This window comes from Natrix helvetica (assembly GCF_964273705.1).
Source record: "Natrix helvetica genome assembly, chromosome: W".
NCBI lineage: Eukaryota > Metazoa > Chordata > Lepidosauria > Squamata > Natricidae > Natrix > Natrix helvetica.
This window is the reverse complement of record NC_138555.1, coordinates 61564183-61589518: the sequence shown is the minus strand read 5'-3', so window position 1 is coordinate 61589518 and position 25336 is coordinate 61564183. Positions and strand designations below refer to the sequence as shown.

Genomic DNA, 25336 nt, shown 5'->3' with positions numbered 1-25336 from the left:
TTATGTTGCCTGCATTTATCACAAAAAATGGTGGGTAGGCGACGTTGTGGAAATTTCAATCAAACAAAATGATGCGTTGGGAACATTTATGCATCCGCGAGGCCCTGCTCATTCATTTTATTGGCCTGAAAGACAAGATGTTTGTTGGGTTCCAGAACCACATCTTATTTGCATGCTTCCAGTGCCTTTAGTTATGTTATCAGGTCAACAGTATCAATTCCCAGAAGTGACACCAAAGAACGTGGCACGTAAATTCAATACTAAATAAGCGATTGTTGGAATTTGGCAGTTCATACGAACAGTACGGACTTCGGCTTGGGAACCATATAAGATACCCACTTTAGGCTTGGGAACCTAGGATAAGCTGCCCAATTGCTGTCTTGGGAACCAAATAGATACCCACACAAAGCCTTGGAACCTCGAGGAAGAAACCAAACTACAGGCTTGAGATCCTGAACCAAGAACTCCACCTGTGGCTGGTATTGCACGGCTATCGGGTGTGCCCCCTATGGCGATGGGGTTGCTGGGTCAAGTGCCTGAACTGGTAATGATAATGCCACCATGGACCAATGTAATATAATAGTAATATTGTCTATATTAAACAAACAAGATGAAACAATAATAGAATGCATGTGACGTTGCCATATGACGTCCTCCACTTTGTCCCTATTTTTAGGGCTTTATACGTCAGTGATGAAACACCAATCCTACTTTTTCAGGGGGGTTAAAACATGCTCTTTCTAATGAGAATGGTTTAATAGAGTTTCCAGGAGGTCTTTTTTTGTAAAAGCGGACTGAAAATACCTTATTTTGGGCATTTTTTACAAAAACTTTACACTCAATTTGTGAACTATTGGAAAGCAGTAGGAGAATGACATTTTATATTTGAAAACCTTGTGTTGCTAAGTTATTACGCAGAAAGTTTCACATTTCTCATACCTTTCCTTCCAGAGATATAAAAAGCCAAACTTTAAACTTTTTTTGAGAGGCAGTAATTTTCGTCCAACTTTGCTCCAAATTATCTATATGGAGGTCACTCATGAGAATGTTTTTATTATTTTTTTTAATAGAACACAAACAGTTGTACAAGATGGCCAAGTTTTGTTTCTCTCAACAAAATATTGCCGGAGATATTGTCTCAAATTGCTGAAACCTCAGAGTCATACTGTAGAAGGCTGTGGTATGGGGTCAAACAAATGACTATATCTCCGCAAGTATTGCATCGGCAAACATAAGAGTTTTCCAACGTGTGTGCATGTTCACATCAAATGTCATCTAAATCCGTGATCGTCGAGCTGGGCACTTTTCTGAAATCAGACCACTTGACATGGAATGACCCACCTCTTAAGAGTTTTCATTGCCCACATGTGTTTTTCAAACCTGAATTTCTCACATTGTAACAGGCGTACAATCTCTGGAAAACAACTCACTGTAACACAGAGCATCTGTTCCTACACACCCCATCTTACCCTTCTTTTAATCCATGTTTTCATGCTAATTCCCAAACTATAATTAGCATTCCTTGTTCACAAATGAATTTCAGTTCACACTGGGCTTTAGAGAACTCTTATCATTTTTTAAATAAAAAGATTTCTACAAATACTGGGATGTTTGTCCCATTTCCAGTCTACATAGAGGTCCCTTGTGTGCGGACAGTGTGGTCTTATTACATGACAGCACTGAGTTCATTAATGTCTATAATAACTAAAAGAAATATGAGATATTTCACAATTTCACCTGATAGATGTAGCTATTTTGTTTTGTAGATATAATTATGAACACAATAGCATATTGCATAATATGGAGACAATCTATTAGTCCGATTTCTTTGTGTTCTGAGAACAAAATCAGCATGTCAAAAAGTGTCCTCTTGGTGACAGGAAGCTAATGGAATAACACATTCTGTCCAATGAACTAGTTAAAGTAGTGGATTAAATAGACTAAGAAACTTAGGGCACTCTCAAATACGGAATAATACAATGGTGCAGTTATTATTCTATGTACTGCAGGAATAATAGGTGTAAAATCAAGAAGCAGTTCCTTTCATTTTGTCTTCTGCTCAGACCAGTTTCTTTCGTCAACATATTCTAGACTTATTAGGCTGTCCTCACTAGACTGCATGGGGAGAGGACATTTTTTTAAAAACAATTTTTGCTGTACTTCTGCAAACTTAGCCATTTCCTCAAGCATGCTGATCAGTGATGGGTTTCAATTTATTTTACTACCGGTTTGGCTTGTGCATGCGTGTATGCGCACCCACATCCGGGCGGGTGAGTGGAGCCTCACGCCGCTGCCACTACCAGTTCGCCCGATCTGGGGCGAACCAGTAGAAACCCACCTCTGAAGCTGATCATGGATTCTGTATCAGGGGTCTGCAACTTTAAACACTCGAAGAGCCATTTGGACCCGTTTCCCACACAAAACAAAACAAAACACAGGGAGCCACAAAACCTGGGTGGGCGGGGGCAACTCAACGTCACTCTGTCACATGAAAACCACCACCCCCAGCCACACCTACCCAGGTTTCATGGCTCTCAGGGTTTTCTGTGGGAAATGGGTCTCTGTCTCTCGCTCTCTCTTTCCCCCTTCTCTCTCTCAATTTCTTTTTCCTCTCTCTCATTCTCACCCTCCATCATTTTCTCTCTCTCCCTCCATCATTTTCTCGCTCTCTCTCATCTCTTTCTCACGTGCGCACAAGCAGGATACCCTCCTGGGCCATGATCATGGCAGCAGCGGGAATGGCGACTCCTCCTCCTGCTGCCGCCACTGCGCAGTGAGGTCAGTAGCCGGCTGCGCTGCACTGTGCAGCACAGTGCAGTGCAGTAGAGCCGGAGCTCTTTCCTCCCTGCATCCGACAACAGCGGCTGCTGGTCCTCCCCATTCCCCTCCTTCCTGAGCCGAGACGAAGGGGACCGTGGCTGGTGCTGAGCTGCCAGCAAAGGACACTGAATCGCAAAAAGCAGTCGTGTCACTGCGTTTATTTGGTTTGCCAGCTGTGCCCACATTCTGAGTTATACGGCAGAATGAACTGTCTCTTATCAGCAATGATTCACTGCGCATGTCACACAATCCATACCTTCACTTTACCTTTTTCCTTTGTCTGCATGCCAAGGCAGACAGGAACTCTTTGCCAAGATGTAATTATTTAGCTAGTAAGTTTGTATTTTTACTTTCTTTACAATAAAATGTTTTTCTTAGAATATACCTCGGGTTTATTTTGCTTATTTCAAAAGTATGCTTCAAGGATATGCCAAGATCCATACCTCGTTAATTTACAGGGTGGAATTCTGTCTCTACTATGTTCTGAAATCTTAAATGGAAAGAGGATCGTTCTAATTCTAAGTGGACTACTGCCTCCCCGAGCTCTCTGTTAACTGCTGTCAGTCTTTCTTGTGTTTCTTCCAATTTCTTTTCAGTTTGTTCTGTCCTAGTTTCTATCATTTTTATCTTCTGCTCATTTTTAGCTATTGTTTCCTGTATTTTCCCCATTCTGTCATCCAACTTCTTTATATCACCTTTTACTTCCCCCAAATCGCCTTTCACTTCCGCTAGATCGCCTTTCACTTCCCCCATATCGCCTTTCATGTCATCATGATTATTAGTTATTGACTCTTGTGTTTTTATCATAAATTCCTGGATCATGTTTAATGAGGTTTGTAGGCTTTGTAGGGTTGGTACAGATCCTGGTTTTTCACTGTTCGACAGGTCTGTTGTTAACTTTTGTCCTGCTGGAGAGGCTACCGCTGGCTGTGTTTTCTTTAAGGCTTTGGTAGCTGTGGATGTGTTTGCCATCTTTAGCTTTTTGAAAAAATTATTCCACAATACCATAGGTTTCCAATTTTCACACAAGGTCTTTCCCTAAGTACTCCTGTCTCTCCCTCTCTTAAAAAAAAAGAAAATTAATATTTAACAAAAATAAGATTATATAGGTCACTGATTAAATTCAACCCTTGATATCAATTTTCTATGGACAATTATAGACAATTATATAAAAAGCTATAGACTGAATCACGTTAAAGGGGAAGAGGAAGCAATGGGAAGAAATAGATAAATATTTATAATATAAAATTGTTAAATAATCTATTACACTTTTCGCTATATAATATGTTTGTTAAAGTTCATAAATATATAAATTGATATATGCAGTTAATTAAATTAATTAAAGGTTATTATTTATTAACAATTCCTAATTTAAAGGTAGGTAAATTTTCTAATATGCAGTAGTAAAAGAAGTGGCTATAAATTCTATCTTGTTTTAAATATGCTTAAATCTACATTAAATATATGTGGGATATGGATAAATAAATAAAATGTATATTTTATAAAATATTAAATATTTTTATTTAATGACACCCCTTCTTTTGCCAGTTGAGCGGATATCATCAAATAATCAAATAAGGCACATCTTCTTCCGTAGATACTCGTGTTGAGCTGCTGGAAGCGGTTTGTTGAGCATGTCAGCAATTTGATCATGTGTAGATACATATTGCAATTTAACAAAACCTTGTTTAACTAATTGCTTTATGTTTTGATAACGGATGTCAATGTTTCTGGACCTAGAACCTGTGAAATGTGACTCAGAAATATAAACCACCGATTCATTGTCTTCCTTCACGGTGATTGGTCGAATCGGACGTGTCCAGATATCTGTGATCAAAGCATCAAACCATGTTAGAGAATTACATGCATCTGAAACACAAGCATATTCAGCTTCAGTAGATGAACAAGAAACAAAATTCTGTTTTCTCACTTGCCAGTAAACAGGACATCCATTTAGGAACATCATATAACCTGAAATACTTTACGTGATTTCTTATCACTTGCCCAATCAGAATCTGCATAACAACATAATTCTCCATAATCAGTATGTGTTGGTTCTAGCAATAACTTCATGTGTTTAGTGTGTTTCAGGTATTTCAATAACTTCTTAACTCATGTCCAATGAAATGTTTTGCCTTGCCTATGTGTCGTGACAAGAGATTAATACTAAGTGCAATGTCGGGTCTGGTCCAACTACTAATGTACAACAGTGACCCAATGACTGAACGATAAAGTGTTTGATCCTCGAACTCAGGACTTGGTTCATGTGTCAAGTTATGAAAATCTGTTTGCATGGGTGTCTTTGTTGTGTTAGCATCCTTCATGTTGCAATGATGCAGAATGTGGTCAATTTTCTCCTCTTGTGAAAGACTAAACCCCTTCTGTGTTTTGTCAATCTGAACACCTAAATAAGTGCTAATGTGACCTAAAGATTTCAATGTGAAGTATCTCTGCAAACTTTTAGCAAAAATCTCACTCATTTTCTTATTTGGACCAATATAAACAATATCATCAACATAAACAAGAATTATCTCATATGCATTGTTAGATCTTTTTGTGAACATGCACTCATCAGTTTCGGACTTAATAAAGCCCATTGAATTTAGTTTGTCAGTAAGACATAAGTACCACATTAAACCTGACTGTTTCAGACCATAAAGACTTTTGTTTAGAAACCAGGTATCCCCTTCTTGCTGTCGGAATCCTGGAGGGCCTCTCACGTAGATCTCTTAATCTAGGTCAGCATGTGATAAGCCGTGTCAACATCAAACTGGAAAACTTCTAAACCAAGAATAGTTGCAGTGGCTAAAGCAATTTTTACACTCTCAGTTCTGACTGTCGGTGAGTAGGTGTTTGTGTAGTCCTCAGGATAACGTTGAGCGAAACCTGGAGCTACAAGTCTGGCCTTGTACAATGACTCACCATTTGGCTTCCTTTTAATTTTGTAGACCCATCGAGTGCCAATAACTTTTTTGTTTGCTGGAGGTTTTGCAGGTGTAAATACATTAAGTTTCTTTAAACTGTCCATTTCATCCTGCATTGCCTCATACCACTTCCCTTGCTCTGAATCAGGAAGATGCTTGATTTGTGTGAACGGATCAGGAGGAAGTGTAACATTGCAAATCAAAGGCAAGGGTGTTTTTGTCAGTTGCCACGAATATCACTGTGGAGGGATTCCTTTTGTGACCCTCTTGGAACGTCTCGGAACAACAGTCCATTCTTCTTCTGCTTCGTTCTCGTCCTTACATTCGTCGCTAGCATCAGCATCGGCGGCTCGCGAAGACGGAACATCAGGTTGAGAAGAACTAGCAGATGGAATATCTGCCTGTGAATCTTGGTCATCAGGCTGCGTGGCATCTACAGTATCATCTCTAGGAAAATAAACTCCAAGATCATTGGAATGAATCCTGGACCAGTCAACATCTTCCTCAAAATTAGCAGATTGGGAAATCACAATTACATGTTTAGAGTCAATAAATTTGCTCCATTTTGAATTATCATCAATACCCATAAACCTCAGTCTCTTTGCTGCTGGACCTCCTTTTCTTCTTTGAACTAAGGGAATGTTCATCATAGCGTATGAACCAAAAATATGGAGGTTCTTGAGATCGGGCTCGTAGCCATACATCATGAAGAAAAGAGTCTGATTTATTACACTGCTCCAAGTACGGTTGACAATGTAATTTGCATATTTGAGAGCTTTACCCCAGTATATGCTACTGAGATTGGCATCTTCTAGGAGACAACGCATCATGGTTTGTAGGACCCCTTGTCTTCGTTCTGCGACTCCGTTATGAGCCAGTGTGTACGGAGCGGATGTTTGATGAAGAATTCCATTCTTACGCATCCAGTCCTGGAAACGCTGAGACACGAATTCGGCACCACGGTCACTCTGGATTCTGGCAATGCGAACTTGATGTTGGGTAGAAACAAGTGCTGCAAAGTCTTTAAAGATCTGAAAGGTCTCAGATTTCTCTTTCATTGGATATACAAATCCATATCTAGAGTAATTATCAACAATTGTTAGAAAATACTTTTTACCACCAATTGTTGGTGGAAAAGGACCCACTATGTCAGTGTGTACCAAATCAAAAATGCGTGTTGACAGGCGTGTAGCGTCTTTGGGAATGGCTGCTGCTTTGGATTTGGCCTTCTTGCAGACAGCACAATCCAAAAACACCTTACACCCCTTTAGATCTAAACCTTTTGCGAACTCCGGCATTTTCCTAAGAACACGGTAACTGGCATGCCCCAATCTTCTATGGCACTTGTGGATACACCTGGAATGCAAAGGTTTACCAGTTAGTGAATTTTCAAAATTAACAGTTTTGTGAGGGACCTCAGGCTTGCTCTGAGCAACCTGTTTCCTTATTTTCTGTTTGTTGGCTTTAGGAGCCTTTGGAGTAGCTACAGGATCTCTCACTGGAACATCTATCTCTGGGCCTGTGCTCTCCTTTTTTGGAGTTCGTATACTTGCCTGTGTTTGCGGTTTAGGTTTTGGTTTTATGTAATAAACACCAATTAGCATGGTTTCAGCAACAATATCTCCATTTTTAACTATGTAACTTGCTTTTTCGAGGTGGTGAACCTGGAACGTAAACACTCTAGACAAGTGACTTTGACTAAGCAAATTACTAGTTGCTTTAGGTATGTAATAAACATCAGGGATGAATGCATTGAGCTCTTCAACATAAACAGTTCCTTTTCCCATGACCTTACAAGGATGGTTGGAGAAAGAATAAAGTTCACGTAGTTCAGGTTCAGGCTCATGCATCTCTGTGAACAATTCCTTTCTGTAGGTAACATGCAACGCTGCACCACTGTCCAAAGTCCACAAATCTGTCTGTCGTACTCTGGATCAGGTTGTGGATCATTGGTTAAGGCCAATGTGGCGAGTGGGGCTTGTGGATCACGCCTTGGACCACGACGACCTTGTCTTCCGCCTCTGCCTCTGGAGTCTGTTCCTCTGGGCTGGTATGTGCCGGGAGCTGGAACTCGTTGGGGACAATCCCGGGTGTCATGTCCCACACGGTTACAGATGTAGCATGTTGGGATCCTTGGAGCATAGGCTCTTCCTCGGAAGGGATGTCTCGCTGGAGGTCTTGATGTGGGTGGTCCTCGCAAATGCGGCATGGCTAAAATTAAAGCCGCCTCCTCAATTAAGAGCCTGCAAATATTGTCGACTGTGCATTGAGCAATAGGCACATGGTTAATCTTTGCAATTTCATCTTTCCATTCATAATTCAATGAGTTAATGATAATGCTGATCATTTGAACATCATCAATAAAATGGCCTCTTTCTCTCAATTCTCTTCTCATTCCTTTCAGTTTGGTCAAATCTCCACCAATTTGTTCACCAGGTTTCAATCTCGAACCATGGAACTCAGACATGAGGAAACATGAAGATTCGATTGAAACGGGCCTGTAGCAATTTTTCAATTGGGCCCAAATTTGTTGGGTTGTTGCATCAGGCGGAAAAGTAACCTGCAGTTCAGTATTCATGGACATCAATAATGTGCGAGCCTTAGTCTCTAAGGCCCGTTTCAATCGAATCTTCATGTTTGCTCATGTCTGACTGGTAAACCTTTGCATTCCAGGTGTATCCACAAGTGCCATAGAAGATTGGGGCATGCCAGTTTCCGTGTTCTTAGGAAAATGCCGGAGTTCGCAAAAGGTTTAGATCTAAAGGGGTGTAAGGTGTTTTTGGATTGTGCTGTCTGCAAGAAGGCCAAATCCAAAGCAGCAGCCATTCCCAAAGACGCTACACGCCTGTCAACACGCATTTTTGATTTGGTACACACTGACATAGTGGGTCCTTTTCCACCAACAATTGGTGGTAAAAAGTATTTTCTAACAATTGTTGATAATTACTCTAGATATGGATTTGTATATCCAATGAAAGAGAAATCTGAGACCTTTCAGATCTTTAAAGACTTTGCAGCACTTGTTTCTACCCAACATCAAGTTCGCATTGCCAGAATCCAGAGTGACCGTGGTGCCGAATTCGTGTCTCAGCGTTTCCAGGACTGGATGCGTAAGAATGGAATTCTTCATCAAACATCCGCTCCGTACACACTGGCTCATAACGGAGTCGCAGAACGAAGACAAGGGGTCCTACAAACCATGATGCGTTGTCTCCTAGAAGATGCCAATCTCAGTAGCATATACTGGGGTAAAGCTCTCAAATATGCAAATTACATTGTCAACCGTACTTGGAGCAGTGTAATAAATCAGACTCTTTTCTTCATGATGTATGGCTACGAGCCCGATCTCAAGAACCTCCATATTTTTGGTTCATACGCTATGATGAACATTCCCTTAGTTCAAAGAAGAAAAGGAGGTCCAGCAGCAAAGAGACTGAGGTTTATGGGTATTGATGATAATTCAAAATGGAGCAAATTTATTGACTCTAAACATGTAATTGTGATTTCCCAATCTGCTAATTTTGAGGAAGATGTTGACTGGTCCAGGATTCATTCCAATGATCTTGGAGTTTATTTTCCTAGAGATGATACTGTAGATGCCACGCAGCCTGATGACCAAGATTCACAGGCAGATATTCCATCTGCTAGTTCTTCTCAACCTGATGTTCCGTCTTCGCGAGCCGCCGATGCTGATGCTAGCGACGAATGTAAGGACGAGAACGAAGCAGAAGAAGAATGGACTGTTGTTCCGAGACGTTCCAAGAGGGTCACAAAAGGAATCCCTCCACAGTGATATTCGTGGCAACTGACAAAAACACCCTTGCCTTTGATTTGCAATGTTACACTTCCTCCTGATCCGTTCACACAAATCAAGCATCTTCCTGATTCAGAGCAAGGGAAGTGGTATGAGGCAATGCAGGATGAAATGGACAGTTTAAAGAAACTTAATGTATTTACACCTGCAAAACCTCCAGCAAACAAAAAAGTTATTGGCACTCGATGGGTCTACAAAATTAAAAGGAAGCCAAATGGTGAGTCATTGTACAAGGCCAGACTTGTAGCTCCAGGTTTCGCTCAACGTTATCCTGAGGACTACACAAACACCTACTCACCGACAGTCAGAACTGAGAGTGTAAAAATTGCTTTAGCCACTGCAACTATTCTTGGTTTAGAAGTTTTCCAGTTTGATGTTGACACGGCTTATCACATGCTGACCTAGATTAAGAGATCTACGTGAGAGGCCCTCCAGGATTCCGACAGCAAGAAGGGGATACCTGGTTTCTAAACAAAAGTCTTTATGGTCTGAAACAGTCAGGTTTAATGTGGTACTTATGTCTTACTGACAAACTAAATTCAATGGGCTTTATTAAGTCCGAAACTGATGAGTGCATGTTCACAAAAAGATCTAACAATGCATATGAGATAATTCTTGTTTATGTTGATGATATTGTTTATATTGGTCCAAATAAGAAAATGAGTGAGATTTTTGCTAAAAGTTTGCAGAGATACTTCACATTGAAATCTTTAGGTCACATTAGCACTTATTTAGGTGTTCAGATTGACAAAACACAGAAGGGGTTTAGTCTTTCACAAGAGGAGAAAATTGACCACATTCTGCATCATTGCAACATGAAGGATGCTAACACAACAAAGACACCCATGCAAACAGATTTTCATAACTTGACACATGAACCAAGTCCTGAGTTCGAGGATCAAACACTTTATCGTTCAGTCATTGGGTCACTGTTGTACATTAGTAGTTGGACCAGACCCGACATTGCACTTAGTATTAATCTCTTGTCACGACACATAGGCAAGGCAAAACATTTCATTGGACATGAGTTAAGAAGTTATTGAAATACCTGAAACACACTAAACACATGAAGTTATTGCTAGAACCAACACATACTGATTATGGAGAATTATGTTGTTATGCAGATTCTGATTGGGCAAGTGATAAGAAATCACGTAAAGTATTTCAGGTTATATGATGTTCCTAAATGGATGTCCTGTTTACTGGCAAGTGAGAAAACAGAATTTTGTTTCTTGTTCATCTACTGAAGCTGAATATGCTTGTGTTTCAGATGCATGTAATTCTCTAACATGGTTTGATGCTTTGATCACAGATATCTGGACACGTCCGATTCGACCAATCACCGTGAAGGAAGACAATGAATCGGTGGTTTATATTTCTGAGTCACATTTCACAGGTTCTAGGTCCAGAAACATTGACATCCGTTATCAAAACATAAAGCAATTAGTTAAACAAGGTTTTGTTAAATCCTCCTCCTGCTGCCGCCAATGCGCAGTGAGGTCAGTAGCCGGATGCGCTGCACTGTGCAGCACAGTGCAGTGCAGTAGAGCCGGAGCTCTTTCCTCCCTGCATCCAACAACAGCGGCTGCTGGTCCTCCCCATTCCCCTCCTTCCTAAGCCGAGACGAAGGGGACCGTGGCTGGTGCTGAGCTGCCAGCAAAGGACACTGAATCGCAAAAAGCAGTCGTGTCACTGCGTTTATTTGGTTTGCCAGCTGTGCCCACATTCTGAGTTATACGGCAGAATGAACTGTCTCTTATCAGCAATGATTCTCTGCGAATGTCACACATTCCATACCTTCACTTTACCTTTTTCCTTTGTCTGCATGCCAAGGCAGACAGGAACTCTTTGCCAAGATGTAATTATTTAGCTAGTAAGTTTGTATTTTTACTTTCTTTACAATAAAATGTTTTTCTTAGAATATACCTCAGGTTTATTTTGCTTATTTCAAAAGTATGCTTCAAGGATATGCCAAGATCCATACCTCGTTAATTTACAGGGTGGAATTCACACCCTGACAAGTCGGTCGCTGGCAGTGTGGAGAAAATGCTAGGGGAGCTTCACCCACGCGGCTCTGTAGAGAGGCTCACGCCTTCTCGGAGCAGAGAGCAGGTCACGCGACCGGGTCGGCAGGGAGCCGCAGGAGAGGGGCCAAAGTGCCACATGTGGCTCTAGGGCTGTGGGTTGCCAACACCCATTCTACATCATCAACACTTTAATTTCCTCACTGACTATAGGGTTGGACTTGAATGCCTAATTTGCCCTATCCAACTGTAATTACATTGATTAATAGCCCTACTTTTGGCAATATTTCTATTAGCATTCATTACAGTAGCCATTTGTCTGAAACGGTATAGGGTTTCCTGCCTATGTAGGGGGTTGGACTAGAAGACCTCCAAAGTCCCTTCCAACTCTGCTATTGTATTGTATTGTATTGTTTCCTCTGTCCAGTCAATTCCAACTCTAGGGGGTGGTACTCAGCTGTTTCTTTGCTGAGGGAGTCAGTGTTGTCCAAAAACATTTCCATGGTCATGTGGCCAGCATGACTATACGCTGAGGCACATGAAACACTGTTACCTTCCCACCGAAGTGGCACCTATTTATCTATTTCCATTTGCATGCTTTTGAACTGTTAAGTGGGCAGGAGAATCACAGTCAAACTGACATTAAATACCATAGTAGTCAGTACACACCTGCCATTAGTTAAAGTAACTCTAATCAAGCCCATGTAAAGTTCAGGTGTTCTAGCAAAACATTTCTAACATTTACTCAGTTGCCTTTTACAGCAAAAGCTATGGTCTGCAAAGAGCTTACAAAGCATCAAAGAGGTCTCATTGTTGGAATGTATCAGTCAGGAGAAAGGTACAAAAAAATTCCAAACAATTGGATATACCATGCTACACAGTGAAGACAGTCATCAACACCGGAAAAAATATGGCACATGGTAACATTACCAAAACTGGACATCCCTCCAAAATTGATGAAAAAATAAGAATCCCAAGGCTGCCAAGAGGCCTACAGCAACATTTAAAGGAGCTGCAGGAATTTATGGCAAGTACTGGTCGTGTATTATGTCAGTGTATAAGAATTTGTGAACTGGAATAGCCATGGCAACACGTCAGCCAATGGGAACTGTTTGGTGACTGAGACACAAGATTTGTTGTGTGAGCAATGTGAGATGGCTTGGAGCCTGATATTCCCCTTCTCGAGGCAGGTGGACACAGTGGTCATGCATGGGTTAACTCAGTCAGTAACCAATAGAACTGAGTCTACCAAAGTGATGTCATCGCCTCTGAGGAGTGTCCTCCCGCTTTGATGACGAAGGACATAAGTAGACTGCTGTGCATTATTCAATTGCTCTCCATCCTTTGATGTTCCAGTATTGCTCCCAGATCTCCCTCTGTGAACTAGGCCAGGACCTAAAGGGCGGGGATGACCGCTGTCTCCACCTGCCTCGAGAAGGGGCGTATCAGGTTTGAACCAACGGCCCATTTTCCAAAGTTGGTGGAGACAGCAGTCATGCATGGGACGTACCAAAGCTGGGCTTGTCCTCGGGTAGGAATGAGACTGGGAGCTAGATGCTAGAAGAGGGAAGAACTTGTTGAAGGACCCGCCGTCTGAATGCCGCATCTACTGCCGTGTATCTATCTACCTTATAATGGCGGATAAAGGAAGTAGGAGTAACCCAGGTGGCCGCCTTGCAGATCTGTTCCACCGAGGCCTGCCTTGTCCATGCTGCTGACGTGGCCGCGCTGCGTGTGGAATGTGCCGTGATGTTGGATGGAGGCGTGAGGTGATGTGCCAGGTAAGCTCTAGAGATGGCTGACCGGATCCAGCGCCCAACCATAGATGGAGAAGCCTTCAGCCCTTTATTTGTGGGATGAAAAGACACGAAGAGCACTTCGGTGAGCCTGAAGACGGCCATCTTGGCAATATAGATCCTAAGAGCACGTCTTACGTCTAACGTGTGCCATTTGCGTTCAAGACTGGGAGAAGGATTAGGGCACAAATTTGGAAGGGTGAGGTCTAGAGATCGATGAAAGGCCGAATTTACCTTTGGAACAAAGGTGGGATCAAGGGAAAGGACCACACGGTCTGAATGAAATACACACAGGTAAGATCGGATGGAAAGGGCCACCAATTCTGAGACGCGCCGTGCAGACGTGATGGCCACCAGAAAGGTTGTTTTCAAGGTGAGGTGATGCAATGGGGCCAACCTGAGAGGCTCGAAGGGTGGTTCAGTGAGAAAGTCAAGGACCTTGGTTAGATCCCATGAGGGGAAGGGGTGTATGACAGGAGGTCAGAGATTAGACGCGCCCTTAATGAAGCGGCGTACATGAGGGTGCAAGGAGAGGGGCTCCTCCCGGTGCAGGGAGAGAACCGAAGAGCCGACACTTGCCTCCATAAGGTGTTCGGTGAGAGTCTTTTATCAAGCCCCTGCTTCAGGAACTCCAAAACCTGGGGGACCAAAGCCTCCAGGGGAGTAACCTCTTTAGAAAGGCACCATGTAATGAAAGTCTGCCACGTTGATACGTAGATTCTATTAGTGGCTGGGCATCAAGAAGCCTGAATAGTTTGAATTACAGTCTCAGAAAGGTTAGCCGCCCTCAGGACCGCCCGCTCAGCCTCCATGCGGTTAGGCGGAGCCAGGATAGGTCGGGATGGTGAATGGATCCCTGATGAAGAAGGGACGGTATCAGGGGGAGACGCCATGCTGGGCCCACTGAGAGATTGACCAGGTCCGCGAACCATGGTTGGCGCAGCCAATGGGGGGCGATTAAGATGGGTTCGGCCCCTTCCTCTATCATTTTCCGAATCACCCTCTGTATCAGGGGGGAGGGAAGGCGTACAGGAGACTGTGAGGCCACCTGCACCGTCCGTTCTGCGCCTGGTGTCGTGTAATGAGACAGGTACCTGGGCAGCTGCTTGTTGGATGCCATTGCGAAGAGGTCTAGGACCGGAGTCCCATACCTGGAGGACAGCTGGTTGAAGATGCGACGATTCAGGCTCCACTCCGCAGGGTCGATTGTCGTGCGGCTTAACCAGTCTGCCCTGGTGTTGTCGGAGCCCAAGAAGTGTTCGGCGTGGAGAGAGAGAAGGTTGGCTTCCGCCCAGATCCCTAGGCGAAAGGCAGACTCCATGAGAGATACCGCTCTTGTCCCCCCTTGAAGGTTGACATACGCCTTGGCCATCGTGTTGCCTGTCCGAATCAGCACATGGGTGCTGCGGAGTGAGGATTGGAAGTGACGGAGGGCCAGATGGATGGCCGTCAACTCCTGCCTTCCATTGGCGAGACATCCAAGTCAGCTCGGGAGTTCATGGCTTCCATGACGGCTATGGACCTAACTCAGTTAATTCAAGACCCCACCCATAATAGGGGACACACGCTCAACCTGATTTTTGTCTCTGGGCAGTGGATGAATGATCTAGATTTAGGGGATATTTCTATTCAACCCTTGTCATGGTCTGATCATTTCCTCATCAGGCTTGACTTCCATACTGCTACCCCTCGCCGCAGGGAGGCAGAACTAACTAGATGGTTCCGCCCCAGGTGCCTGATGGACCCTGAAAGGTTCCTGATGGAGCTTGGGACTTTTCCTGAATCCCTTGCTCACAACTCGACCGAAGCCCTAGTGGAAGCCTGGGATAGGGCGGCCACTGGGGCCTTGGATCGCATTGTGCCTTTGCAGCCTCTGACCCGGTGTCGATCACAGGTGGCTCCCTGGTTTCCCGAGGAGCTCCGGGAGATGAAACGCCAGAAAAGACGCCTAGAGAGTGGTTGGAGGGTCAGCCGGTCCGAATCTGATCAAACACTAGTAAGAATTCATCCCTGTTTAGGGTGACCCGTTCCTTAGTTAACCAAGGAACTGGGAAAGACCCCTTGCAGGGTAGGGCTGAAGAATTTGTTCAGTATCTGCAGGATAAAATCGCTCAGATCCAGACAGGCTTGGAGTGTGACTGGCTAGATTCGGGCGAGTCGACGGGGATGAATCTTGTGGAGACAATCTGGGATGAGTTTGACCCTGTGACCCCCGAGGGCATGGACAGGATTATGGGGAGACTCAGTGCTGCCACTTGTGTGCTGGACCCGTGTCCCTCTTGGTTAGTTTCGGCTCCCCGGGAGGTGACACGAGGCTGCCTCCAGGCGATTACCAACGCTTCATTGAGAGAGGGGTTCTTTCCCACCACCTTGAAGGAGGCGGTAGTGAGGCCCCTCCTTAAGAAGCCTTCCCTGGACCCAGTTTCTTTAGCCAACTATCGTCCGGTCTCCAACCTTCGCTTTGTAGCGAAGGTTGTCGAGAGTGTGGTAGCACGTCAGCTTCCCCAGTCCCTGGATGAAGCTGTCTACCTGGATCCGTTTCAGTCGGGTTCAGGCCCGGGTACAGCATGGAGACGGCATTGGTCGCATTGGTCGATGATCTCTGGCAGGCCCGGGACAGGGGCTGCTCCTCTGTCCTGGTCCTATTAGACCTCTCGGTGGCTTTCGATACCATCGACCATGGTATCCTACTGTGACGACTCGGGGGGTTGGGAGTGGGGGGCACTGTTTTACGGTGGTTCTCCTCCTACCTGTCGGATCGGTCTCAGTTCGTGTTGACTGGAGGGCAGGAATCGACCCCGAGGCTCGTAACTTGTGGGGTGCCCCAGGGGTCGGTTCTCTCACCCCTCCTGTTCAACATATATATGAAACTGCTGGGCGAGATCATCCGTGGTTTTGGGGTACAGTATCATCAATATGCTGATGATACCCAACTTTTCATCTCTACCCCAAACCACCCAAACAATGCCCTCGACGTGATGTCCCGATGCCTGGAGGCTGTGCGGATCTGGATGGGGAGGAACAGGCTCAAGCTCAATCCCTCCAAGACTGAGTGGCTGTGGTTTCCGTCATCCCGATTTGTGCATCTTGTTCCATCTTTGATGATAGGGGGAGAAATTTTAGCCCCCTCACAGAGGGCCCGCAATATGGGAGTCCTCCTGGACACGTGGCTTAGTGTAGAACAACACCTGACGGCCATGACCAGGGGGGCCTTTTACCAGGTTCGCCTGGTACGTCAGTTGCGCCCCTTCCTGGATCGGGATGCTCTGTGCACAGTCACTCGTGCCCTCGTCCTTTCTCGCCTGGACTATTGCAACGCTCTCCACATGGGGCTGCTCTTGAAGAGCACCCGGAGGCTTCAGCTGGTCCAGAATGCAGCTGCACGGGTTATCATGGGGGTACCTAGGTGCTCCCATGTTACACCCCTTTTAGGCAGCCTGCACTGGTTGCCGGTTGTTTTCCAGGTGTGATTCAAGGTACTAATTATCACCTCTAAAGCGCTCCATGGCTTAGGCCCAGGGTACCTGCGAGACCAACTACTGCCACCAGTAGCCTCCCACCGTCCAGTGTGATCTCACAGAGTTGGCCTCCTCAGGGTGCCCTCGGCCAAACAGTGTTGGCTAGCAACCCCCAGGGGGAGAGCCTTCTCTGTGGGATCGTCTTCCCTCTGGAATGAGCTTCCCCCGGAGCTTCGCATAATCCCAGACCTCCGGTCCTTCCGACGCGCCCTAAAAAGTTGGCTTTTCCAGCAAGCCGGCCTGGCCTGTTAATTTTATCTAATTTCTTAAATGTTAGTGTTATATTAATTGGGTTTGTTTTTTGGATATTTATCTAATTTCCTTTTAACTTTTGTAATATGTGTTCTTTAACGCTGTACGCCGCCCTGAGTCCTTTGAGAGAAGGGCGGCATATAAATCCAATAAAACAAACAAAACAGCCAATTCATACTGTGGGAAAGGTCGGAATCGGACCAGAGACCCTGAGCTACTTGGTCTTCCAGGTGAGCGCCCCAACCCATCAAGCCCGCGTCTTTCGTAACTACAAGATGAGGAGGTTCCCTGAAGAGGGACCCCTGAGAGATGGCCAGGGAGACCCACCAGTCCAGAGAGTGGAGGACCTCTGGAGTCAACCTGACCTTCACTAGGGAACAGCTGCTGTTGGTTTTCTGGAATTGCAGTAGAAACCACTGGAGGCAGCAGCTGTGAAGCCGCGCCCAAGGGATGATGGAGAAGCAGGAGACCATCTTCCTCAGCAGTTGAGACAGCTGGAAAAGAGGGACCTGCTGTCTCCTCCGTACCTCGTAGGCTAATTCCCTGAGGCTGATCTGGTGTTCCCGAGACAGGAAGACCTTCCCCTGAGAAGAGTCGATAAGGGCTCCCAAGTGCAATAGACGAGAAGTGGGAACAAAGTGGCTCTTCTCCTGATTGATGGAGAATCCCACCTCCCAAAGCACCTGTAAGGTGTCCTGGAGATCCCGAAGGGCCTGTTTGCGAGACCTGGACAACAGGAGAATGTCGTCCAGGTAGCAGAAGATCCGAATGGGTCTGGCTCATAAGTGGGCTGCTACGACTGACAGGAGTTTGGTGAAAACCCTTGAGGCTGATGACAGAACGAAGGGGAGGGCCCGATACTGAAAGTGACGGCCCGCATAGACAAAGCGGAGGAACCGTCTGTGTCGCTTGTGAATGGGAACATGGAGGTAAGCCTCCGTGAGATCCACTGATGTGAGGAGATCATGTTTGCGCATGCTCTCCAGGATTGACAGGAGAGAGTGCATTTTGAATCTCCTGTACCTGATGAATCGATTCAGAAATTTGAGATCGAGGATTGCTCTCCAGCCCCCCGAAGACTTCGGCACGATAAAGAGACGAGAGTAAAAACCCCATCCCACCTGGCCCGGAGGCACAGGTTGAATGGCCCGAATGTGGAGCAGATGATGGATGGCCTGCTCTACAAGGAGCCTCTTGTGAGGATCCCTGGAGATTGGGCACGGAACGAAGTGGTTCGGAGGGCTGGAGTGCAAGTCCAAGAGAAGGCCGAATCTGATTGTGGATGTGACCCATGCATTGTTGGTGATGTCGTCCCAACGATCCACGAAGGTTGACAGACGTACCCCTATGGGGAGACCCTCCAGGCAGTCACTTCTGCCTCTTGTAGGGGCGGTTGGTATTGTCCCTGAATGACTTTCTGGACTGGAATCTCTCCTTGTTTCTGCCTGATCTGTTGGAAAAGGATGGGCCCTGCCTGGGGGGAGCCTGACGTTGCGGACGGGAGGTGGAGGCACCCCCGTCCTGACCACGAAAGGGCTGCCTACGATAAAAGGATTGCGGTCCTCTTGTTTCTTAGTGGCCGGTTGCAAGACCTTTCGCTTATCCTTGGACTCTACCAATAGAGGCTCTAATGAGGGACCAAATAGAAGAGAGGAAGAATAGGGAGAGGAGGCTAGCCTCCACTTGGCTCGGGCTTCCGCCTACCACTGCTTTAGCCAAAGGAGGCGGTGGGTGGAGATGGAGGATGCAATAGCTTTGGATGCAAAACGGGCCATGTCCAAGGAGGCATCTGCAGTGTATTCTAGGGCCGCCTTTAATTTGTTAATGTCCCTGCGAGCCCTAGAATCCTGGGCCAGAAGCCTCGCTTGAAGTTGCCTTAACCACAAGAGAACAGAGCGACTGAAGAAAGAAGCAGAGGTACCCACCCTGACAGCCCAAGCCGAGGCCTGATGGCCCTTGACCAGAGTTTGTTCTATCCTCTTGTCTTCAGGACGAAGAGCCTCCTCGGGAGCTGCTGAAGCTGCGTTAGGAGAAGAAAGGCCAATTATAGGCAAGTCAATAGAAGGTACCTCTAGAGCCTTGGTGAGTTCCGGTCCCACATTATACAGGCGCTTGTCCAAGGTATTGGGGAGGGGACCTGCACCTGGTGATGCCCATTGGTTCTGGACCACATCTATGAAGAGTCTGGGGGACGGAATAACCTCCTCCACCTTAGGCTGGATGAAGAGGGGGTCAGTAGTGTCAGCCTTGTCCGCTTCCATTCCCTGCGGTGCCTTGGGGGAAGGAATGCCCGCGATCTTCTTGGCCTTAAAAAGAAGAGATCGAAAGACAGCGGGTTTAAATAAACCGACAATGGTAGGTGGGTCGTGGGGGAGACCTTCGTCTTCTGAGAGATCTGAATCTCTTGCAGGACGTTCCTCCTCTCCGAAAACCGACGGCTGACTGGACATGCCAGGTAACTCATCCGATGAAGAAGCTGAGAGCTCACCATTCCTGCGTCTAGAACTGGAAGAAGAAACAGACCTGCGTGGAGAAGAATGGTCAGACCTGTAAGTCCTGCTGCTATGCCTCGTTCGATAGCCTCAGATATGAAATCAGCCACGCCAGGTGAGTAAGAACGATGGCGGCGGGATGGGGGAGAAATGTCCTCCTAGTAGAGGGTGTCCTCATCAGGAGTGATGCTCCTGCCACCCTCAGATTCATCACCACTGTTGGCCAGATCGCCCGTGCCCCTGGCATCCTCAGGTTGGATCATGGATGCCCTACTGGACCGGAGTGCCCTGCGCACGGTCACTCATGCGCTGGTGACGTCTCGCCTGGACTACTGCAATGCTCTCTACATGGGGCTTCCCTTGGGACGCGTCCGGAGACTGCAGCTAGTTCAGAACGCAGCCGCGCGGGTTATTATGGGAAGTACACGTTACTCCCACGTAACACCTCTCCTGCGCGAGCTGCACTGGCTACCTGTGGCCTTTCGGGTGCGTTTCAAGGTATTGATCACCATCTTTAAAGCGCTCCATGGCAGTGGACCTAGTTACCTGCAGGATCGCATCCTACCACACACGTCCCTGCGACCTATCCGCTCACACAGAGAGGGGCTCCTCCTGGTGCCGTCTGCTAGTCAATGCCAGCGGGCGACACCTAGGAGTAGATCCTTCTCTGTGATGGGCCCAACCCTCTGGAATGACCTCCCCCCTGACATTCGAACTACCACCGACCTCCGTTCCTTCCGGCAAAAGTTAAAGACTCACCTATTTCAATCAGCTGGCCTGGCACTTTCTTAGTTCTACCTCCCGGGGATTTATTCATTTTAATTGGGTTTGGGGTTTTAAAAAGTTTTTAATACACTATATACTATATTTAATATTTATTATTCTATGTACAGTCTTGCAACCTCCTCCACCTACGTATTTAATTATTTAACTGTTTTGTATGTATTTTATAACGTATTTTAGTGACTGTACACCGCCCCGAGTCCCTTTCGGGAGAGGGGGCGGTCTATAAATATGAATAATAAATAAATAAATAAATAAGATCATCCTCTGAATCAGTAGATAGGTCAGGAGGAGGAGGACTAGGCTGAACAGGCCTCTGGGCCTGAAATAGACGGGATTCCGTGTGTTTGTTCTTGGCTCTGGCCTTGCTGGGAGGGGCCTGAGTGGCAGTGTCCCTTTCCTGGGGGGGGGGGGGGGATCGGCTGTACTCCTGTGACTGGGCCTTGGGGTCTTGGAAGCAGGCTCAGTGGGGGAGGCCTCCGGGGCAGATCTGCGCTTGTGTGCCCCAGATGAAGGGGACTCGTTGGTGGGTGGAGGCACTTGAGGCTCGGGGGCAGGAAAGGCCATAGCCTGTACTCACAGCTTGATGAGTAGTCAAAATGGCCACCGGAGCTCTTCGCACCGAAACAAAATGGCCGCTGAGGCTACAGAGTCTATGGGCCGGGCGCCACGAGGTAGCTGAGGCCGGGGAACGAGGGAGGGCGTCGAAACCCTGCGGGAGGTTGCGAAAGCTGAGGAGGCAGTAGCGATGGTCCGGCGGCGGCGGGAGCACTGAGGAACGGCGGCGGCGTGCAGCAGTGGCAACGCTTCCTGGCACTGGCTCTTGGCGGCTCCTGGCGCAGTTAGTGGCTTGGCGGCGTTGGCGGCAAGCAAGTGAGAGTCAGGGAGGTCCAGCAGAGGCAGCAGCGCTGAGCGGGGCCTCCAACGGCCAGTGCTGACTGAGCAGCGCTGCACCCGAAGAAACTTCTGAGGCTGCTGGCAAGGTCGGGAGGCAAAAGCCTTGAAGAAACCCTGGCAATTCCCCTCAGTAAGCCCAAGGGCTAACTGAGAGTCCTGGCTCCAAAAGGAGCAATCCAAGAAATCCGTTCTTTCTTCCTTGCAATTTGGAGATGAATTCAAGCCAATTAATTTTGATTAAAGAAGCCAATTGAAGTTTTTAAGTAGAAAGTTGAGGAGAGAGCAATTAGCACAGCCAGTTCAAATCGAACTGAGTCTAAAAAAGCGGGAGGACACTCCTCAGAGGCAATGACATCACTTTGGTAGACTCAGTTCTATTGGTTACTGAGTTAACCCATGCATGACCGCTGTCTCCACCAACTTTGGAGAATGCATGGGTATTGTATACATGCATCATGTTTTATATTCTTGTATATAAAGTTGTTTCTATTTAATGAATCCTCCTGAATTATTTGGTTGTGTGCTGGCTGGATCGCTACAAACTCCGACATATTACATGTGATAACAATCTCCCCTACTCTTCATTTGTCTGGGCTGTGGGGTAGGGTAGCAAGATGGAAGTCTTTTCTTACAAAGAAAAACACCCAAGCTGGGTTCATTTTGCAAAAACCTACCTCAAGTCTGACAAAAGCATGTGGGAAAATGTGTAATGGTCTGATGAAACCAAGGTTGAACTTTTTGGCCATAATTCAAAAACATGTTTGGTGCAAACACACTATCACCAAAAGTACACCATACCCACAGTGAAACATGGTGGTGGCAGCATTATGCTTTATGCTTTGGGGCTACTTTTTTTCAACTGGCAAAGGGAAAGTTAAGGTGAAGGGAATTAGGAACACAGTTCCAAGTATCAATTTTGGTACAAAACCTTTAGGCCTCTGCTAAAATGCTGAAGATGAAAAGGAATTTCACCTTTCAACACCACCACCACCCAAAGCATACCTGCAAATCAACAAAAGAATGGCTTTACCAGAAGATCAAAGTTTTGGAATGGCCCAGCCAGACCCTGGACCTGAATCCAATTGAAAATCTGTGGGGTGACCTTAAGAGGGCTGTGCAGAAGAGATGTCATCAGAATCTGACAGATTTTGGAAGGAAGAGTGGGCAAAGATTCCCAAGGCAAGATGTGTCATGCTGATAGGCTCCTGCCCCAAAAGACTGAATACTGTCATAAATTTAAAAGGTGCTTCAACAAACTGTTAGTTTAAGGGTATGTACACTTATGCAATTTTAGTTTTATTTCTCCCCTAAATGACTTTTCATTTCAATTGAACAGCTTTTAGGTTATATTAAAGGTGGAAAGAAATCAAATGATTTATCTTGGTCTGACTTTTTACATCTCAAAAACCTGGCACTTTAACAGGGGTATGCAAACTTTTTATATGCTCTCTATCCATCACTGTGGGAACTCTAATCTAGTGTTGACTGCTATTATATAAGCCAATATGCTGGTTTGCAACCTGCAGCTGTCAGAGGATCCAGGTAAACAATAGTTATCCAGATGTACTCCACTTTTCAAGGAAGAGTTATACTCAAAACTGGCATGAGAAATACACTGAGCTGCAGCAGAAGGCAAGCTATTTTTTACCTTTCACGGGGAAGGAGAAAAGCAACAAGATGATTTTGAGAGACTAGGAAAAGGATGGGGAACAGGAAAAGCTGATAACTGATGGTATCAAGCTCTAGTCTAAGACAATCACTTAAACAGCATTGGGAGTGGTTTAGGATAGTGCCTGCAGGAGTGGAAACTAGAGTTTTTGAGCCTCTAAGAGATGGGCAGCATATAAGTTTAATAAACAAACTTTGATCACATTTTGTTCAGGCCATTAGTGACAGAGAAACCTATTCCAAGTTAATCATATCCCTGCCACAGATTTAAATGGGATTACTTATTCGCTATTTTTCAGCAAAGTTCTCAACTCACTAAAACACAAAGTGGTATACTTCAACAAGACCCAAGTTATCAATACCTTATCAATATTACACTTTTTTATCTTCTGTAAGGTAGGCTAAGCTAAAAAGCGGAAGAGCACCAGGTCCCTCACTGAGGTTCACGGCGTAATGGAGATTTCAAGCAAGCCCTTACTTGAAACTTTTTTCCTGGTCCCACTCCATCTCATATTATATTAGACCTGTGAAATTATGTATTAATTTGAATTTTAGCCGCCCAACTCCAATGGACTCTAGGCAGTAAAATGGCCCACCCAATTCGGATGTGAAAGGGCTTCGGAGTTGCTTTATTTTGTTCGTTTAGTTTGGGCCGAGGGAAAGCAATTTGCCGGGGGGGGGGGAGCCACCATCCATCTCTTATAGCCTGGCAACACGATATAGTAGAAAACCTGACGCCTCCAAGCAGCACAAAACGCCGCCCCGCCTTCAACCTCACCCCAAGGTGACTCCTTCACCTGCACTTTCCGCCGGCCCGCTGTAGTCTGTCGGTGATGACCCGCCATCTTACATGTTGACACTGTCGTCATGACCGAGAAGCTTAAACCGACCGGAAGTCCCACCTCCAGAGGTGGGGACTGCTGTGTCCCCTTCTTTAAAACTCAGGGACACAGGCGTTATGGAGTGCAAAATGGGCTTTTAATGTATAGGTGTGTTCTGCACGGTTGCTAGAGCAGCGGTTGTCCCAAAGGTGTTTTTCCAAAAGGCAACAGGACTTTCTTGGGTTTTTTTTTCTTTGAAAACGTTTCGCTTCTCATCCAAGAAGCTTCTCAGCTTTTGGAAAAGCACCTTTGAGATAACCATGACCAGGATGACTGAGAATTTCCACAGGCATATAACAGCGGTTATTGTGAAGCCACGATCGAGATTTTTTTTTGTCACGCGAGATTTGGACAGGACGTTATCGGCTGCAGCAGGCGGGCGTGTTCCACCCCGCAGCGTCGCAATTTAGCATAAGCTAACTAAACTAACAACTGCATGCTGTGTTTGTGTTGGTTCTGCTCTAAACAGTCTTTCCTATCAGCATGTTATTTCCAGCGTCTTCCTCCCAGCTTGGAACTGAATCAGATGGATTTTCCTTCCAACACCGGCTTCTCTTGATTGGAGAACTGAGTATATAGCTCTCACCTTTCTTCGTTACTGCGTCCGTAGCGTATCCCTACATGCATTTGTAGGAAGGAAATGGGAGGAAATTACCACTACTAAAAGAAAAAAAAAAGGAATAAAATCCTAAATTCAGAAACAAAGGCACCACTAGAAGCTTTTTAGGAAAAACAGGAAACATTGGAATAGATAATCATCTAAAGCCCCCATAGAAACAGATAGCCCAAGAAGGGAGACCAAAGTAATTAAAATTCCAATATAGTGGAGGAAAACAAAACAGGAAAATGCGGATACAAGAGGAGATCGGGCTAGGTGACAAGGGGGAAGCAAAAGGTGCTAAAGAGAGGCCAGAATGACAAGGAAGGAAGAAAAAAGGTGCTGAAGACAAGTTATAAAGATAGTATCAGTTTTGGGAAACATACTTGGGGCAAATAAAGTTAAAATTACAAACACAAACTAGCAAACACCTCCTTGCCAATCAAAGAGCAAAGCAGGAATGAAACCATTAACACAGGAATCACGCAAAAGCCAGAATCATTAGTATCAGACTTCGAAAGGTAAAAAGAGTATAAAATATCGAGTCAATCCCAGTTGAGTAGCTAGGCCAGGAACGATGTCATTGCTGCTTGTACCTTGCTGCTTGTACCTCCTTCCTGAAAAATAAAATACCTGGCTTCCATGCAGCTGTTCTGCTCAAATTATTTTTCACGCTCCCGGCGGGAAAATCGAAACTAGCAAAGGAAGATTTAAAACCTTCCAACAAATATAATTGCTGTCTCTTCCAGTCTAATAAGCACATCGTCTGCACAGCTCATAACTATATTATTTATACATAGTATACACAAGGACGCTTGTCTAAATACTGTAGGAAGTTAAAACCCACCCCTCTGCTAGAAAACTGAAAT

At 45.6% G+C, this 25336-nt stretch overlaps 1 protein-coding gene across 1 annotated transcript in view; it reads right to left on the bottom strand.

Annotated features, from left to right (window-relative positions):
• LOC309400797 (WD repeat-containing protein 48-like) overlaps nucleotides 1-23884 on the bottom strand; it is a 105666-nt gene extending 81782 nt beyond the window's left edge. The window contains exon 1 of the mRNA XM_081969484.1: nucleotides 23786-23884. Coding sequence (XP_081825610.1) covers nucleotides 23786-23857 — 72 coding nt within the window. The 5' untranslated portion in view covers nucleotides 23858-23884. The remainder of the gene's footprint in view (nucleotides 1-23785) is intronic.
• Between the last annotated feature and the right edge of the window lie 1452 nt (nucleotides 23885-25336).